Consider the following 19174-nt stretch of genomic DNA (forward strand, 5'->3'; position numbering starts at 1 on the left):
GTTTTTTCTATTCCCGCACTTTTAGAATCCTGCAAGTCAAAGAGGCCCTCAGTCTTTCAAGATGCTCGTAAGGATAGCGTGTGTGTGAGCATCTGCGTTTATTTTGTGTTTCTAGAAAATATCTATAACAGTTGTCTCCCAAAGCCCGAACATTTTCGGTTACCAAGTTTAGAAACCCAAATTATTATTTTCCCCACAGAAAAAAAACGAATTATTTCGCTTTTTTGTTTTTTTTCTCCCGGCACCCGAATAGCCCGAAGCATGAACAGACAAGCGACCAGCTTCTGTTAAAAAAAAAAGGCATCACCTATGTTTCTTTTTTAGAAAAAAAAAATCAGCTCTGCCCAGCTGCTATTCCCTTTGGTTTTAGCCCAGCCCACCAGAGCACACACTGCGTCCCTTCCCCTGTTTCCTATCCTCTACGTACCCTAGCCGCCAGCAGTCGCAAGTTCCCGGCGCTCCCTGCTCCCCGTCCCCTGCTCGAGGCGTCGCCGTCCGCCGTCCGTCATCGACGGCCAGAGCAAGCGGCCTTGTTTCCGTCTCCCACCTCCACCCATCCGCGCCACAGCCAGGTTTCGTCTAGAACCTAGGTAGAGGTTTGAGCGAGATGGGGTTGAGGGACAAGAAGAGGAACCAGAGGCGCGTGCTCTCGCGGCGCTCGGCCGGCCCCCGGACTGGCGAGGGCAAGGATTTCCTGGTGCGTGCTTTGTTCCTCTTCGAACCAAATCGAAACCAACAGAGAAAAAACGCACGCTTTTTGGTTGCTGTCCCTGACGTCGTGTTGTGATTGCCGCAGCCGCTGGAGGGGAAGGAGCAGAGGATCCGGGAGCGGCAGACCGAGGAGCCGGAGAACACGGCCACTGTCCTGTACATCGGCCACATACCCCACGGCTTCTACGAGGACCAGATGCAAGGTCTGTCTCCGTCAGCAGAGCTTAGAGAAGCGCATGCGGTGCGAGGGGTCTGGTTCTGATACAGTCTTTGTTGGTTTGGTTGATTCTGCAGGTTTCTTTCAGCAGTTTGGGGCTGTTAAGAGGGTCAGGATTGCCCGGAACCACAAGGTATCGTATGCTGCGTTACGAGGTATCTGATGATTTGTGTGCTGTTTTCTGCGAGCATCTAACTTGCTGTTTGGCGGTATGTTTAGACAGGAAAGTCCAAGCATTATGGATTCATTGAGTTTGAGAACCCCGAGGTAAGCACGTGTGTTGGGATATATCAGATTATCAGGGCACACTGTATGTTTGTTGTCTGCTTACAAATTTCTGGCCTGTTCTTGGTATATCAGGTGGCCAAGATTGTAGCTGATGAGATGAATAACTACCTCTTGTTTGAGCACACTCTGCAAATTGCGCCTGTCCCACTGGAGAAAGTTCATGCCAAATTGTAATCACCGCGACTGTGCTGCTTAATTCTGTTTATTTTCGCTTTTTGATAACAGAAACATAGCCTTCATCTTCTGTCTAGGAGTGCACATTAATTACCACTAAATGAGGTCAATATTTGTATATTCTTGGGCAAAGGCTGTCTACTTTGTATTTCTCTGTCATGGAATACTGTTTACAGTGACATACCCTCCCAACAGGCTACAGACATGTACTTAATATTACCAGGCTATTTGCTTCCATTGCATTGCACAGCTAGTAATGATGCGAGCTCATTGGGGTAACACAGATTGGTGTTGATACTTTCTGATTGCTTTATGCAAACTGTAAGTCATGTTAGAAATATATATCAATAGGCATAGTAAGTGCTATGTGAATGTCAAAACTAAATTATGAAGTCAAGGATTTGTGACAATAATATGAATTGGTATATATACCACTGCATCGGTAAGTGCAGAACTGAAGCATTGATGCCAATCTCTTGCAACTTTTTATTGAATCCTTGCAGCAACTCTTCTACAACACTAGAGTTTTGTTTCCCTGTACTTCTGTAACATATAGCTGTACATAGTTACTGTTTCTTGCGTTTTGATTAAAGTGAGAACATAATTCTTATGATCTACAACGTCCATATCTTGTATGGCTTCTAGATGGAAAGGTGTGCGGAAGGGATTTGTACCAGTTGACCGGGTAGCAATTGAACGGAAGAAGCTTAGTAAGGTAATCTGTTGCTAACTACAACTGGAATGCAAAAGTTTAACGCTGTAGATTAATATTAGCTGTTGTGTTACCAGGATAAAACAGTAGAAGAGCATAAGAGGATGCTCGAAGGAATTGTAAAGCGGGATGAGAATCGTCGCAAAAGAATCAAGGCTGCTGGTATCGATTATGAGTGTCCAGCCCTTGTAAGTAACACTTTGATGCTGTTCATTGATTTAATAAATCTATCTTACTTACTCAGATCTGAAATAGCTCAGCAATTTGCCACGGAATTGTAATGGTATTAGGAAAATTTCAACTTTTTTGTATTGACCTGGGGCAAAAGGCATGCATTTGTAGTTTTCTAGAAGCCAATTTTGCCATGTGTTACTGTGTAGGTTCTTGATAATTATAGTACTGCTTGTTTATTCTTATTCTTATCTACATTTGCTTGCTGAAATAATTTATGTATTAGCACCATTGTTCATCCCAGGCTTTGCTTAATCATATTCTGAGCTGTGCTTCAATTGTTTTTAATGGATAAATAGTTGATATTGATCACTAGTACATTAGCTTCTGTTTTCTAGCAACTTTTTTCTGATCCTACTATGTGTGAGGTAATAACAAAATATTTGCCTGGTTGCTAATGCTTTCTTGGCTATACAGATCGGGAGCGTTCAGCCTTCAGCTAAGAAGATCAAGTTTGATGAGGATTAGCTATACAGAAGGCAGATGGATCTTTTATCCAGTGGGAGTGATGGGACTGCCGAGTTAAATATGGCTGGTCTATTTTCAGTGAGGATGAGATGGCGGTTTCATACATCTGTTTTGCATCATGTCTTCAGTGGATGTTGTATTAGGTAAATGACTGATGTATGTTGGTGAAGAAGCATGAATATGTGGTGGGAAATGAATGACTTTCTTTCTTACCTGCCTCACTACAGATATTTTACATCCTTCATCTGTCAATGCAGACGCACCGTAAAATTAATGCTGATTCATGTCATCGCTGTTACCTCATATTGATGATATATAGAAGTTTGACTTAAAAAATACACCATATAATTTGGACCGGGGAGAGTAGTTATTTTATATACACAATGTTCTATATATGGATATCGGTAGTTCTATAATCATTAAAAAATGCCTAATCATGAAATATTTTCATGCGAAACTAATTATGTTATTTTTTTTATCTTAACAGTCAGTTTATATGTCGATAGTCAAAGTTAGAGAAGTATGATTGTACGTTTTTAGAACATTATTTGATAGATATGTAAAATTTACCACATGTCTTTACCTTGACCATTGCAAGTAATGAACACCAAAATTTTCCCTAGCTGGACAACTCACTCCTTAGCAGCGGCGTAGAGGAAAAGTAAATCACATATTATAGAGCATAGAAAGTAGAAAAAGAAATCAGGTTATTGTCCGTGTAAGAATAATTACAACTTTTTACCGTAATTACAGCAAAATCAGCAAAATCAGGTTGTCTGCGGTGGATGCATCCGCCTGCAATACTACATTTCTATCTCTCCCCAAACCACTTCCCAAAACTTAACTCCTTCAATCATAAATTTTTAGCACAGTTAAAAACCACTCCCCAAACCTTAATTTTGCACAACTGTCAGCATTCAAACATGATATGAACTTAACAAATTGATTAAATATCACAATAGTGCACAATTAAACATCACATAATTGAACTAAACATGGTGGAACTAACATAAGCTACAACTTGATTAACTTAAATTACATCTTAGCTAGCCTAATTTAAGCTAATTGTCAGAGGGGGAGATGGCAATGGGCTCCTTCCCCTTGTCGGAGCCTGATGCCCGACGTCATGCGTGCCCTTTGGTGTGGCCTCATCGGCGAAGGGGTTTGAGCCACCGGCATATTGAGATGTCTTGAACTCTGCTCAGTCCCGTTACTTGGCCGCACATGTGGCTAGGATGGTGATGATAGTCGCATGGCTTTGGAAGAGGCCTCCGATCGCGAGGTGCTCCTCGAGGACCTCGGAGTCAGTCCACATGGCGGGGGGCCATAACCTCATCTCCTCATGAGGCCATTTACGCCTCGTCGACTATGTGCTCGTCGAGCACCTCCTCCTCCGCGTGGAGTTCCCGCTCGTCCTCTTCCCATGGTTCGAGATCCATGGAGTAGGGCGTTGTCAAGGTCAAAGGAGTGCGTCAGCGACGGGAGAACCGCAATTGCTGCACAGAGGACGATGAGGATGCGGGATACAACCCCACACACCACCATGGAATCGTCGCCGGCACAGTGACCTTGCAGTGACCATCACACGAAATGGTAAGAAATATAAAATACGAGCCTGTTTTATAGCATGAGTAATTAATCGTTATTGTTGCATAGAACTAGGTAATTTTGCATATGCATTGCACCGAGAGCATAATTTGTTCTCCCTCCATTCCACAACGTAGTGTGCCCGCAGTTCTCGAGATCCAAGTTTGACCGTAAATTTAACCAACAAGACCGACTGCGGCTGGAGCAATACCACTGTTTTATGGAGTACTAAGGAGCGAGTTGTCCGGCTAGGAAAAATTTGCATAGTCTTTGTCTGTGTGTTTCATCTGTGTTTTTTCTTTTAGTATGTACTGCACACGACTGTGATATACTCCCTCCGTTCCAAAAAAGATGACCCAACTTTGTATTAAAGTTAGTATAAAGTTGAGTCATCTATTTTGAAACGGAGGGAGTATATGCTGTCCCTAATTTCCAGTCCGGGTTACGTGGAGCCCCAATCAACCACAACCACCACAAATGTAAGAAAAAAGCTCAGAAGCGTCCAGGCTCCACATCAACAATAACCAACATGCTTCCATTTTCAGCATCTCAAAATAAGCGCACGGGGGTGTTTCCTGACCACAGCCCCTGAACTTGACTTGCATCAGCCGTTCGCCGGTGAATGGTGACCTAACACCTGCCGTACCACACCACGACGACCATGCGCCAGCGACCTGACATGGCGGTACGGCGACGGACGCTCCTACGCGAACGCGTGCGGGCGCAATCCGTCAACTCTGACTGATGTATGGCGTCTTCAGGAGATCAGCCGGATCGACCTAGATAGTTGCAGCTGAGCTGCCGAACCGACCAATCGCCGAATCATCCCCAAAACAGTTGCGTACAGGCTCGCTGTGTAGCCATATCTGTTCAGGTTAGAGATTGAAATGTATCTTCCCGACGTTGCACTTTTTCCTCTAGGGTTTCCTAGAGTCCACTTTTTCCTCCGGCGGCGCCGCCGGAGTCCATCCACCAAATTCCAGTGTCAACCTGTGCGATCTATTCCGACGAATCGCGAGGGCTAACCCTGGTGAACTGCGAGACGGTGTTGCATGGCGGATCTGGTCGCCCAGGGGGGCGCGGGCGGAAAGAAGGGAGTCCAAGGAGGCTTAGGGTTTGGCGCTGATAAGGACGTTGCGGGAGATAGGAGAAGGGAGATTGGGGCAACCTCTGGTACGACCGAGGATGTAACCAAAGAGAGGGAGGAGGCCGAGAGGGGGGATACAGATCGGGAAGAAGCGATTGATCGGGAGGAGATTGATCATGGATGAGATCAGATTGGGCCAGAACCTGAGCTGGAAGGCACCTTTGAAGGCTTGAAGCTCCATGGGGAGGAAGAGGAGGACCTGGATCTGTCGGGGGAGGTAGAGGAGCTGATCAAGGATGTTCGCTGGTTGTGTTTGTTCCAGGTACACACCATGAGGCCATTTAGCCACGCGGCGCTGCTGAACTCAATGAGGAACGCTTGGGCTTGCGCCCAGGGAGTAACTTTCAACATCAAAGGGCCAAATCTGTTCTTGGCTCAGTGTCATTGCTTGGGGGATTGGAAGCATGTCATGGAGGGAGGCCCCTGGCAATTCAGACGAGATCCGGTGGTTATTGTGGAGTATGATGGTTTCACAAACGTCTCTGAGTATGCTCTGGATATGTATCCCCTATGGGTAAGGATCAAGGATTTACCGGATGGGCTCACAAGGAAAAGGGAGCTAGCGGAGAAAATTGCAAAGAAGGTGGGAGAGCCGCCGTTCACGGTGGTTGTGAATGAAGGAAGAATTAACCCCTCTAGTCACTTAAGAGTAAGGGTGTTTATGAATGTCCAGAAGCCATTGGTGCGATTTGTCAGTATTACTCTCAAGGAGACGAAAAGGTATCCTGTTACATATGAGAAGCTGCCGGATTTTTGCTTTTTCTGTGGCTGTATGGGGCATGTGGTGGAAGAGTGCGGAGACGGGATTCACGATCCTTCCGAGTGTGATTGGGGAGACTGGTTGCATTGGAGTAGTGAGACGGCTATGGCAGGAGGTGGTGTAGGGCGTGGTAGAGGAGGAGCGTCTGAAAGTTTTGGCGGGGGAAGAGGGAGACGGGCTGGTAGAGGAGGAGGTAGAGGAGTAGGAAATTCAGGGGGAAGGGGGGATGCAGAAAGCAAACCAGCTGGGGGAGTAGATGCTGTTGGACAGAATTCGAGTGGCGGGGTGCTTGCGGTTCCAAGAGCCCATAATCTTGGTGAGGACGATCCCATGACTGCTCGCAAAAGGCTTATGGGGGCAGATGGAGTCGTGATGGTTCGTGGTCAACCAGTGCCGAACCTTGCTGGCAAAGTACCAAACACGGTTCTCATGTTGGAGAGCGGTAGTGGGTCTGGGGCAAATGTGGTGCCGGCCCCATCGTCTACACCTGGCAAGTTACCAGTTGTGAAAAGAAGGAAGCAAGGTGAGGAGAGGGAGGATGTTGATATGACAAAAGAGGCGGCCTCCTTCGAGGAGGACCGCTGGGCCCAATGAATATCCTTAGTTGGAACTGCCGGGGAGGGGGGAATCCCGGACAGTTCGTGAGCTGGCGACTATCTGTCAGTCGCATTCCCCTAGAATGGTGTTTTTGTGTGAAACAAGACAGAGAGCTGATAAAATGAAGAAGGTGCGAGGGAGGATTGGATTGAAGGGTTATGCAGGAGTTGATAGTAATGGTATGAGTGGTGGTCTTGCGTTGTATTGGCATGAGAGTTACGAAGTGGAAATTGTGGACAACACTACAAGAAATATGTTAATACGTGACAGTACTAATCCATCATGAATGAGTGAAAAACTGTCATGGGTGCCCGTCCATGACGGATTTGAAGTCCATCATGTATATCACGTCATAATTTGACACGGTTCTTGTCCGTCATGGATCCACCCCAGGCCCGCCCAAGCCCAATCCATTATGACAAAACAAGCCGTCATGGACTAACGCCATGTAGGATTTTTTATCGACCATTTCAAATGACGTGGCTGCCCACGTGGATACTATTTTCCGTCACCAAATTCGTCATGGTTGAGCACATTATTCCACTTCTTTCAGCCCAATTTTTACCCGATACATTTTTAGCATAATGATAACAACATTAAACCATTCAACCAACTTTTGGAAACTGGTTAACATTACACAGTACAACATAGCAGTTTATAAAATCCTCTAAAAATGATAAATTACAATATGAATTGATAAAATATATCACATCACGGTTAGGAATGAGTACAATGCATTTTACATCAACAGAACATACAAACTATCAAGGCTGTTACTTAGGTTCTTGTTGTCAGCCCTCCTGATGGCAACCATCATGTCTTGGCTGATTGTGATGAGAAGCACCAAGTAGCCCACTTCCTAATCTTATCTGCATATTTACAAGAACCTTAGATATTTGTAGATATGAATAGATAGTAGAAATAATATAATTACAACAAATATAAAAATGAATTAAATGTTGTCCAAAATTCTTAAATCTTATAGTGCCTACGAATGAGAATAACATTGCATCTACTATAAAACAAGAGTAAACATAAGGTTTCTTAAAATTAAACCAAAGAAAAGTGTGTCAAATGACAAAGTAACAAAACACACATCACAGAATTAAGTACTATATTATTGAGGTTGCTATTCATGTTCTTGTGAACAAATAATCTATGATGCAACCGTAATCTATATTTACATGGTTACAGCAAATAGACTAGCAGCAATTTGTGAGCACAGGTCTCGGTTACATGTGCAACTCTGGCATAAACATGCATAAACATACAGCTTGACATTTTTTTCTTTCTTAATATACAAGGCGAAGCTTTTGCCTCTTTCGGAAATAATGTGAATCACACGTCTGGAGTAACAACATCCTAATTGGTCTCATATTCAGCTAAACAGAACAGGTGGACACGAGTAGATAAAACTAGCTAAAAAATATTAGCAGAGATACTCTAAGCAGAGCCATAAGTATACCAAGAGATGATATATGCTTAAGCTAGATATATCCTTTATACTTATGAAATCTGTAACTCATACAAGTATATAGCATGCTCAGAACAATGTATTCTGTTCTTGAGCTTCCAGCGTTAAAACATGCAGATATTTCAAACTAAAATATTAGCTATACTGTGTTGAAATTGCTGTTTCATATTGCTGCTAAAGAACAAGTCAGGCAATGACAAAAGAGTTTGGAATATGTATTTACCTCCTGTATTCACCATGGATCGTCGTTGCGGGGAAACCCGCTGTTGTATAGCCAATATCTCAATGAATCGGCTTCTTGTTTTGTCTCCACGAAAACCAATGTTAAGAGGCTGTTCAGGCTAGACAAACCAGAAAACTAGCATCAGAAAAATCTTATAGAATAATTGTAAATAAACCCAATTGCTACAATCCAAGATGGCAGCAAATAATACCTTGTTGGTGAGTACGACAAGGTGCGATGAACAAAATATGTAACAATTGCTGCAACAAATGATGGTAGTAAGTACATTTCACGGATCTGACACTAAACTTGTATGTAATTAGTGCGAGAGCGAGAGTAGGCGAGGACTGATCAACCAAATAATGATAACTCATAGAAAGTTTGCACAAAATATATAACAGATAAGCAGTGTAATAGCAGCTTCATCCAACTAGAAGTGTAGTAGCAACAACAACTACTACAGCAATAGGAATCTCCATCCAATTAAAAGAGCAACAGCAACAGGGGAACATCAGCATAGCTGCAGAAGGCGTACATGTCACCTCTCCGCTTCAAGCAGAAGCGTTGGCTCTTCTAGCAGCTACAGAGTGCTGCTGCAATCACCACAGGCGAGATTACCTTCATTACAGATGATCACGTTGTAGCAAAGGTTGCTGCTGCCTACAGGGATTGGCCAAATAAACCTGGACCATAGGAGATAAGAAACTATTTAGCTGCCATCTTCTCAATCATTAGCCATTCTCAGGTTAAGGTCACTCATATCCCTAGGAATTTCAATAGCAGGGCACATAGGTCTTAACAATCTCACTCTTGGTCAATCAATTGAGTGAGCTTAATAAATTATTTTATTCCAACAAATCCAAGGAACCAACAGGAGCATCTCATGGGCATTTAATTATCAGTTTTGCTAGAACTCATCTAGATGAGATATAATTTGGTCTCATTCACCTTTTATAGCCATTGGATGTGATGCTATAAGATGCGTGTGTGCTGATGTGGGTTGTATTTGTTCTTGTTTTCAAAGTGAATGAGACCAAATTATATCTCATCTAGATGAGTTCTAGGTACTCCCTTTAATTATTAAAATTAGCAGTTGCTTAACTAACTAGCAGATTTCACAAATTCTACACTGCTAGTGCTAGCACGGTGAGAGAAGAAAATGGAAATAGGCAGCAGAATTAGTCAATCGTTGGCTGTAACTTACGAGTATCAGCAAAACAAAGTGGCGACATTTTCTGCAGCAGGTTCAGTCCAATAAAATTGGATAGCCCAAGGAGAACTACGCTAGAGCAGGGCAGCAATCACTTGGAAAGAAAATAAAAACAGGGCCAGAGGATCGACCTTCATGTTCTCCGGGGAATCATGGTGGTCGGGGAGGAGGACCTCGCCATCGAGTTGTCCCGGTCGTCGGGCTCGAGCGTGGGTCCCGGTCGTCGCCGTCCATCGAACTAGAGAGGCAGAGAGTTCCTCCTGAACTGAATCGAAGCAAAAAAAAAAACTTCGATTGGGGATGGGTAGTAATGAAGGAGATAGGAGAAGATGGAGGAAGCAGGGAGGGACCATGTGCGAGGCGTCGCCGTCGCCGGCGAGGTCGAGGTCGACCCTCCCACAGGTCACGGTGGTCGTCCTCTCCTCGTCCAGCGATTGCTGCTCCAAATCTCCGGATGGCAAGGCAGCTGCGCGGCTTGCGAGATGAAGGAGGAAGGCATCTGCCGCAGATCCATGGCCCAGGTCGTTGGATGCGAGAAGCAGAGGCGCGCCACCGCGGCTAGGGTTGTCCGCCGCTTCCATCGGGCCGCTGCAACTGTTGTCGCTATGGATCTCATGCCGTCATCATCGCTTGGAGGCGAAGGACGGGGTCGAGGAGAGATGAGGCGTGGTGGCGGCGGATGAAGAAACAGGTCGGAACAAGAGTATCTTAGGGTTAGCTTTTATACGGGGAAAGATTTAGGGCTTTTGGCGGGCTTCGGTGGGCTTGCGGGTCTCTCCTATGCAGTTCATCACGAATTTTGAAATTGTCGCCGGAAATCCGTCATGTATTAACAGGTTTCTTGTAGTGCAAAGATGAACATTTTATTGATGCACTAGTTCGTGTCCAGGAAGGGGCAACCCAATGGAGGATTACATGTGTATATGGTGAACCACAAGTTGAAAACAGGCATCTTATGTGGGCTAAACTCGAGCATCTAAAAGTTGCGAATGATCTACCGTGGCTTGTTGTGGGTGATTTCAATGAAGCCATGTGGGGCTTTGAGCATCTTTCAGTAACACCACGGGGAGAGCCACAAATGGTCGCCTTCCGTGATACTTTGGAGATCTGTGGCTTGGTTGACCTAGGCTTTGTTGGGGTTCCCTTTACATATGATAATAAGAGGGGTGGAGGTGGCAATGTGAAGGTGAGACTGGATAGGGCAGTGGCGACTAACGCATGGAGAAATTTGTTTGCTTATGCTTCGGTTTTACATGTGCCCTCGCCTTGCTCGGATCATGTGGCACTTGTTCTTAAGGGGTCGGTCGATTGGGGGCCGAATGGAGGGAAGCATAGGAGATATGAGCTGTTCTGGGAGAGAGACGGATCTTTACTGGAGGTGATCAAGGAGGCTTGGGAAGCAGCGGGAGGCGTGTACAATATGGCACAGCTGAGAGACGCACTTACGAAAACAATGACAGCCCTTCGACTTTGGAGCAAAAAATTTGGTAATGTTACTCGAGAGCTCGCCAAATCGCGGACCCAGTTAGAGGAGTTGATGAACATGAATGCTGATCGCCAGGATATTGTACAGGTGACGGATAAGATGAATGAGCTTCTGTATCAAGAGGAGATGCTTTGGTTGCAACGATCGCGTATCACGTGGTTGAAGGAAGGGGATAGAAACACTAAATATTTTCACAATAAGGCAGTTTGGAGGGCGAGGAAGAACAAGATCCGTGAACTAACGGACAGCGTTGGCAAGGTTGTCAGAATCGCGATTCTGTTATACGATTCTACGACTTTATGATCCAAACTAGCCCCTATGATTCTACGACTTTAGTTCTTAGAATCTACGTTTCTACGATCCTAACAGTGAAGATTCTACGATTTGCGATCCTACTATCGAAGCTCCGATCCGATTCAAAATCGCGATTCTGACAACCTTGAGCGTCGGTGTAATTCATTCCGACCTTGTTGGCATGTGGGAATTAGCCAATATGTATTTCCATGATATTTTTACAGCTGACCCGACGCTTAATGCTGCGCCTATTTTGGACTTAATTAACCAGGTGGTAACAGAAGAGGACAATGCCAAGTTGTGTGTGCCGTTTACAGAGAAAGAGATTCCGGATGCTTTGTTTCAGATCGGGCCACTAAAATCTCCGGGTCCGGATGGCTTTCCGGCGAGATTCTTTCAGCGGAATTGAAGTACTCTCAAGGAGGGTGTGCTGGCAGCGGTGAGGGATTTTTTCAGTACTGGAATCATGTTGGAGGGGGTGAATTCAACCTCGATAGTTCTTATTCCCAAGATCCCTAACCCGGTGAGAATCACAGACTACAGGCCTATTAGTCTGTGTAACGTTATTTATAAGGTGATTTCCAAGTGCCTCGTGAATAGGATGAGGCCTTTGTTGGATGATCTCATATCTCCCGAACAGAGTGCATTCATTCCTGGTAGGATGATCACTGACAACGCGCTTGTGGCGTTTGAATGTATCCATCACATGAAGCAGGAAAAGGATCCACAAGAAGTTTTTGTGCGTACAAATTGGACTTGTCAAAAGCTTATGATAGAGTTGATTGGGTCTTCTTGAGGCAAATGATGCAAAAGTTGGGTTTCTCTCAGCGATGGGTTGACTGGATAATGTCTTGTGTCACGTCGGTGAGATACTCTGTCAAACTAAATGGAACCCTCTTGGATTCGTTTGCACCGACGCGTGGGCTTCGGCAAGGAGATCCGTTATCCCCGTTCCTTTTCTTGCTTGTGGCTGATGGGCTATCTGCTTTATTGAGAAACAAAGTAGAAGTGGGCGAAATCACTCTGGTTAAAGTGTCAAGACGAGGACCAGGTGTGTCGCATTTATTGTTTGCTGACGATACGTTGTTGTTCTTTGAGGCATCAGGAGAACAAGCGAGAGAGATTAAAGTTGTGCTGGACATATATGGGAGGGCGACAGGCCAAAGTTTAAACCCCGAGAAGTGTTCCATTCTTCTTGGGGATGCTTGCCCCGTTGCGAGGCAGGAGGAAGTACAGGCAGTGCTTCAGATCACTAACTTGCACTTTGAGGAAAAGTACCTTGGCCTGCCGACTCCGGAGGGTCGGATGTCTAAAGGCCGTTTTCAGAATTTGCAGACTCGGTTAACCAAGCGATTGCTACAATGGGGAGATGGCCTTTTGGCGCAACCGGGAAGAGAAGTGTTGATTAAGTCAGTTGCTCAGGCCCTCCCTACATACATTATGGGCGTCTTCAAGCTACCCTTTTCGGTTTGTGATGATCTTACGCGCATGGTGCGGAATTTTTATTGGGGGTCGGCAAGGGGCAAGAGGAAAGTTCATTGGAAGAATTGGGACCATCTCATGCAACCCAAGGACCGGGGGGGGGGGGGGGTATTGGCTTCCGCGACTTCAGGCTATTTAATCAGGCCCTACTGGCTAGGCAGGCGTGGAGGTTAATTACCAAACCGGACAGCCTTTGTGCTAGGGTTCTAAAAGCTCGATATTACCCGGAGGGTAAGCTGGAAGATACAATTTTTTCAGGAAACGGTTCATCTTCATGGCAAGCTATATGTCATGGACTGGATTTATTGAAGAAAGGGCTGCTGTGGAGAGTTGGTGACGGAGCAAGCATTCGGGTTTGGTGAGATAATTGGATTCCGAGACCCTTCTCTTACAAACCAATCTCTCCGCAAGGGCGTTGCCGCATCCGTTTTGTCTCTGGTTTTTTGAATGCTAATGGATCTTGGAATGTTGAGCTCCTTCGGGACTTTTTTGTGACTGCCGATGTGATTGAAATTTTAAAGATTCGCGCCTCGCCAAGGATGGCGGGAGATGTTATTGCATGGGGTCCGGGTCGGCATGGAAGTTTTTTGGTCAAATCAGCATATGAGTTGGCTTTTAACGAGGACCATCGAGGTACCATGTCTTCGTCTAGTGCTTCGCCTTCGGGACGTCGTGCTTGTTGGGATTTTATCTGGAAGTGTGATGCTCCTCCATCGGTTAAGCACTTCGCTTGGCGTTTGGCAATTGATGCACTCCCTACTTGGCAGAAGAAACATCGTATTGGGTTGGAAACTACGAGTATATGCCCGGTGTGTGGAACAGAAGAGGAGGATAATTTTCATCCGTTCGTTCGCTGCCAGTTGGGACGAGATCTGTTTGTGGCTATGTCCAAGGTATGGAGGCTGCCTGACATTACATCTATATTGAACAATGGTAAGGAATGGTTGTTACATGTCCTGAGTCCTCTTACCGAACTCGAACGCACAATGGTATTAATGATCTTTTGGAGAAGTTGGTTTGTTCGGAATGAGCTCACCCATGCGAAGCCTGCACCGCCGATGGAAGCTTCGGTGCGTTTTCTGCAAAGCTATTTGGAATCTTTAATTGGTTTGAAGCAGAACCCAAGAGCTGATCCAGCCAAAGGGAAGTCATATGTTGAGTGGCTACTACCAAAGAAGAGGGAAAGTGCTGCTGCAGTTCAGGAACGAAGATGGACCAAACCAGACCTAGGGTGGTGCAAGTTAAACACTGATGGCTCTTTTGTAGCATCCGGTGAAGCTGGGGCGGGGATGATCCTGCGTGACCATTTGGGTGGCATCAATTTCTCGGCTTGCAGGGTTTTGTATTCCTGCAGGGATCCCCTAGAGGCGGAGCTGTGCGCGTGTATGGAAGGCTTGTCCCTGGCAATACAGAGATGTGATGTGCCGATAGCATTGGAGCTGGATTCTCTCGAAGCAGTCACTCTCATTACGAGTCCGGGGACCGATCGTTCGGTTTACTCTTCAATTGTGAGAGAGATCAAGCACCTTTTGGGTTTAAGGAAAACTTGTATTTCCCATATATTTAGATCCCAAAATAAAGCTAGTGATAGCTTAGCTAGTTTTGCTAGAACCCAAGGTAGGACCATGACTTGGTTAGGGGCTGGTCCAGTTGAAGTTGTGGAAATAGCATCCAATGATTGTAAGGACTTTGTGATTGATTAATACATTGCTATTTCACCCGCAAAAAAAGAGAGATTGAAATGTATCACCGACCATATCTGGTACACTCACGTCTCTTCCAAACCAAGTTAACCACACATAACTAGACACAAAACAGAAGTAAGTAAACAACCGCCGGTTCGTCAAAAAGTAAACGAACAACCGAAATGCAGGTGATCTGCCTGCTAGGGGCATCTCCAGCCGTTGGCCTCCCAGGAGGGGCAAAAAAACGCCCCCTGGGGGCGCACCGGCGCTAAACCGCGCACTAGGGGCGTGATGTCCCCCAGTCGTGGTGCCCACGGTTAGTCAAAAAAGTTAAACACGGCGCAAAAACGATTCAAATTTAATGCAAACATCGGCGAGTTCATTCAAACTTAAACATATTTTACAAAAAAGAAAAAAAACTACCGCGGGCTACCCCCGCCGTCTCCCTCGCCGCCCGCCGTCTCCCTCGCCGCCCGCCCACGCGGTTCTACATGCCGAGGAGGCGGTAGAACCGCGTGTAGTCACCGCCGTCATCGTCATCGTCGTCGTCGTCGTCGTCGCCGCCTCCGCCGCCCCTGCTGCATCCCTCCCCCGGTTGGCGCGGCGGGTTGGACGGTCCGGGGGCGTCATCGTCGTCGTCTCTGTCGAGGACCACGACGCCGTGCTCGTCCTCGCGCCCACGCTTGCGGGCGGCGATCTCCTCCAGGGCCCGGCGCTGCCGGACCATCTCGTCGCGGAGGTAGTCGTCCCGCGCCCACCGCATGGCGTCCTCATCGGAGAAGCCGCGCCGGGCTATCTCCTCGTACTTCGTGGGGAGGACGGGCTCCGGCTTGGTCTCGGCGAGGACGAAACGTCCGGTTGGTGGAGAGGCGTTGGCGCCGCCGGAGCTGCGGGTGCGCGCGCTGACCGGCGTGTCCTGGGGCTCCGGCTTGACAGGGCGGAGGCAGGGCGAGCCGCCGGACGAGGAGGAGGACCCCCCGGGCTCCATGCGCCTCGGGGTCCAGGAGCTTCCCCGGTGGCGTGAGAAGGAAGGGGGAGCGGGGTACTCCAGGCGCGGCGTGTTGCCGCCCTCGATGTACTCGAGGACGACCTCCAACGTGCGCCCGGGCACGCCCCTCCATAGACGCCGGCCGGCGGCGTTGAGCCTGCCGGAGGGCACGACGCCGTTGGTGGCCTCGAGCTGCTCGGCCTGACGGCGGCGGAATTACGGTTCCCAAAGCGGGCTGTCGAGGGCGTACCGTGGCGCCTCCCTCGCCGCACGCGGCAGGTTCGAGCGGATGCGTGCGATCTCTGCACGCCGCACCGCGCCGGTCGGTACCGGGGGCACCGGCACGCCGCCCGCGCTGATCCTCCACGTCCCGGGCACCCGCATGTCCGGCGGGACCGGGTACTCGGCCTCGTAAAGGAGGCGAGCCTCGTCTTCGTGAAGATGGCGGCGGCCGAAGCCGTTCGCCGCCGCGCCGTCGCCTTGGAAGCGCTCGGCCATGGCTGTGAACTGGGGGCGGCGAAAGAGAGGAGAGGAGAGGGAGGAAACGACGACGGCGGGAGAGTGTGAGTCGCCGAGTGCGTCGGGGCGCTTCATATATAGGCCAAGGCGCGCGTGTCACCGTGTGTACGCGTGGCGGGCGAGGGAGGGCGAGGGACGCGCGTCGTCCGGTCTTCACTGCGCCGCCTGTGAGGCATCAATGGTGCAGTCTGACCGGCACGGCAGCTTTGGCATTGATTCGCCGCGGGAAACGAGGTGATGAGGACGACGAAGGGCCGAGAAGAGAGCCGTGTCGCTGACGCGGCGGGCCCGTGGCTTTTTCGCGCCAAAACAGTTCGCCCGGCGCCCCCGGACGCCCCTGAGCGCGCCGGGTTCGGGCTGGGTCCGCCGACGCTGTTTTCGGCCCAAGCCGGCGAAAATCGGGCTCCGGGGGGCGCGACTGGGCCGTTTTTTCAGCGCCGGCGCGAAAAAAACGCCTGGGGAGGCCTTCCTGGGGCACGGCTGGAGATGCCCTAACCCACCAAAAGTTTATACTGTCCACTGAAAGTTACATGCATGCATGCATGTCTACCCGCATGCAGCGATTTTTCCATTTTGATTTTGGAGCGCTAAAATTAGGGCCTTCTCCTATCTCCAAGACATCACAGCAAGAAGTTGCCTCTCTCCTGATCGATACACATAGACAGAAAAACCATACTGCACAAGAACACCATGGCCTCCCTTGTCTTCCTCGTGGCGCTGCTGCTCTCATGCAGCTCCATGAGCAGCGCAGCACGGCACCTAGAGGAGGCCGTGCCCAAAAAGGAGTATCCACCACATCCGGTCGTCCCGGAGCTGCCGAAGCCCGAACTCCCGCCGCACCCTGCCGTGCCCGAGCTGCCGAAGCCTGAGCCACCGCACCCTCTCGTGCCCGAAGTGCCACACCCCATGGTGCCCGAGGTGCCAAAGCATGAGCTACCGCCGCACCCTGCTGTGCCGGAGCTCCCGAAGCCAGAAGTGCCGCATCCGGTTGTGCCCGAGGTAGCAAAGGAGCCCGAAGTGCCACATCCCGTGGTGCCCGAGGTGCCAAAGAAGGAACTACCACCGCACCCTGCTGTCCCCAAGCTCCCGAAGCCTGAAGTGCCGCATGTGCCGGAGGTGGCTAAGGAGCCTGAAGTGCCACACCCCATCGTACCAAAGGTGCCAAAGAAGCACGAACTGCCGCACCCCATGTGCCACACCCTGAGGCGCTGAAGGAGCCCGAGTTACCGCACCCTATTGTGCCAGAGGTCCCGAAGCACGAAATGCCGCCGTTCCCCAAAGCCGAGCTGCCCCCGAAGCCCGAGTTCCATTTTCCGGAGCCAAAGGCCAAGCCATGATCGGACTAGCTACATCCGCACAGTACCCATTATCTAAGTATTATTAAACTATATAATATACATGTGTGTGTGTGTGTGATTGTTATAGTATATACAGTACACGTATATGTGTTGTACATGTCGTGAGAGCCCGTACTCTAGTTCCTGACGAGAGCGTTATGTCTGAGTGGTATTGCATTGTGCAACTGATCTGTTCCTTTTATGTACATCCGCGATGTATATGATATGCACGTGAATAAATATGTTTGTGTTTGGAGTTTCAGATTGCTGTTGTGTTCCGATTTACTTATGTGCATCGGTAAATACTTCTTATGTTTTTGCTACATTATGCGCTTCAGACAATATAATTGTTTGTTTTTTGCGTTGGCAGAGAAGGCCCATGAGCCCACGTTTCATCAGAAGCATATACTGTAATATAGTACTCCCTCCGTCCGAAAATACTTGTCAGTGAAACGGATGTATCTAGATGTATTTTAGTTCTAGATACATCCATTTTCATCCATTTTGATGACAAGTAACTCCGGACGGAGGGAGTACAAGATAACAAAGACTATCCAAATGCTAGCAGTGGTTCATTACAAACAAAACAAAAAGTCTTTCAAAGGGTTTCTTACATGTAAGAGAAGTGAAATAGCATTAGCATGTGTTGCTGGCATAGTCTAGTTTTTTTGAACCGTTTTTAAGTCTTAAACAAACTACTCCCTTCATGTCGTAAATAAGTGGTGACGGTGTCCTGGACTAGGGGTACTCAATGCGTCGTCTCCCGATCAGTTGGATTGGGTTGAGGACCCCCATGGCCGTATACTCATGGGCCAGTCCGGACAGCTGCTGCATACAAGGAAGAATCAACAAGACTTGGCGATCAAGACAAGGACTCCTCCCCCACCGGCGTATTCGGCTAGGACTCTTGTTATCCTAGGCCTCTGGTGCATTATATAAACTAGGGCCAGGCTAGTCGATAGACATATACAACAACAATCATATCATAGGCTAGCTTTTAGGGTTTAGCCTCTACGATCTCGTGGTAGATCTACTCTTGTACTACCCATATCATCAATATTAATCAAGCAGGACGTAGGGTTTTACCTCCATCGAGAGGGCCCGAACCTGGGTAAAACATCGTGTCCCTTGCCTCCTGTTACCATTGATTCTAAGACGCACAGTTTGGGACCCCCTACCCGAGATCCGCCGGTTTTGACACCGACATTGGTGCTTTCATTGAGAGTTCCGCTGTGTGATCGGCGAAAGGATCAATGGCTCGACTGCAGGTCAACTGCGACGTCGACTTCTTCGTCACCAGCTCGACTGGTCACCTTGGCTTGACCGAGGACTGCGCCCTACCTTTGATCGTCATGTTCGGATGAAGGCCTTCATCAACACCAACTCCGATCTCTATCAAGATCATGGAGGAGTCATCCATGGAGCTCGGGGGCTCAACGTCAACATTGCCCTCAGGCGGCCGTGCTGTTTTTCTGGACAACAAACTTGTATCCGCCGCCACCGCCTCTTCGAGTGTCGTCTAAACGATTACTTCGGTGGAATTATGCGGAATTAAGTCTGCAACAACCCTGCAAAAATTTCGTC

General features: G+C 48.0%; 1 protein-coding gene, 1 long non-coding RNA gene and 1 pseudogene across 4 annotated transcripts; 2 read left to right on the forward strand and 1 right to left on the reverse strand.

Moving 5' to 3' along the window:
• Positions 1–378: 378 nt before the first annotated feature.
• Positions 379–3013, forward strand: LOC123044299 (MKI67 FHA domain-interacting nucleolar phosphoprotein). Of its 2 annotated transcripts, XM_044467008.1 has the most exons (8): positions 384–697; positions 797–914; positions 1006–1061; positions 1148–1195; positions 1289–1386; positions 2036–2105; positions 2180–2290; positions 2751–3013. In XM_044467008.1, the coding sequence occupies exons 1-8, from the start codon at positions 608–610 to the stop codon at positions 2799–2801; spliced, it is 642 nt and encodes a 213-aa protein (XP_044322943.1). In that variant the 5' UTR covers positions 384–607; the 3' UTR covers positions 2802–3013. The 2 variants fall into 2 exon arrangements, with proteins under 2 accessions (XP_044322942.1, XP_044322943.1); XM_044467007.1 differs by having other exon boundaries at positions 379–697; positions 1148–1386.
• A 4437-nt stretch (positions 3014–7450) lies between these two features.
• LOC123041034 (uncharacterized) lies at positions 7451–10497 on the reverse strand. Of its 2 annotated transcripts, none has more exons than XR_006418350.1 (6): positions 10150–10497; positions 9931–10059; positions 9125–9272; positions 8801–8849; positions 8590–8707; positions 7451–7761 (listed from the first exon to the last, which is right to left on the reverse strand). It is a non-coding gene; the product is annotated as an uncharacterized lncRNA (long non-coding RNA). The 2 variants fall into 2 exon arrangements; XR_006418349.1 differs by having other exon boundaries at positions 7452–7761; positions 9931–10064; positions 10150–10495.
• A 6413-nt stretch (positions 10498–16910) lies between these two features.
• On the forward strand, positions 16911–17590 carry LOC123041035 (protein PELPK1-like; annotated as a pseudogene).
• Positions 17591–19174: the final 1584 nt, after the last annotated feature.

The sequence above is a fragment of the Triticum aestivum genome, chromosome 2B, assembly GCF_018294505.1.
Source record: "Triticum aestivum cultivar Chinese Spring chromosome 2B, IWGSC CS RefSeq v2.1, whole genome shotgun sequence".
NCBI classification, from domain to species: Eukaryota; Viridiplantae; Streptophyta; class Magnoliopsida; order Poales; family Poaceae; genus Triticum; species Triticum aestivum.

What these genes read in the sequence shown, in the direction of transcription:
- LOC123044299 (XM_044467007.1), top strand. Translation starts at nt 608, where the DNA reads ATGGGGTTGAGGGACAAGAAGAGGAACCAGAGGCGCGTGCTCTCGCGG. An exon ending in GCGAGGGCAAGGATTTCCTG is followed by an intron (nt 698 to 796) that starts GTGCGTGCTTTG and finishes TGATTGCCGCAG; the next exon opens with CCGCTGGAGGGGAAGGAGCA. An exon ending in ATTATGAGTGTCCAGCCCTT is followed by an intron (nt 2,291 to 2,750) that starts GTAAGTAACACT and finishes TTGGCTATACAG; the next exon opens with ATCGGGAGCGTTCAGCCTTC.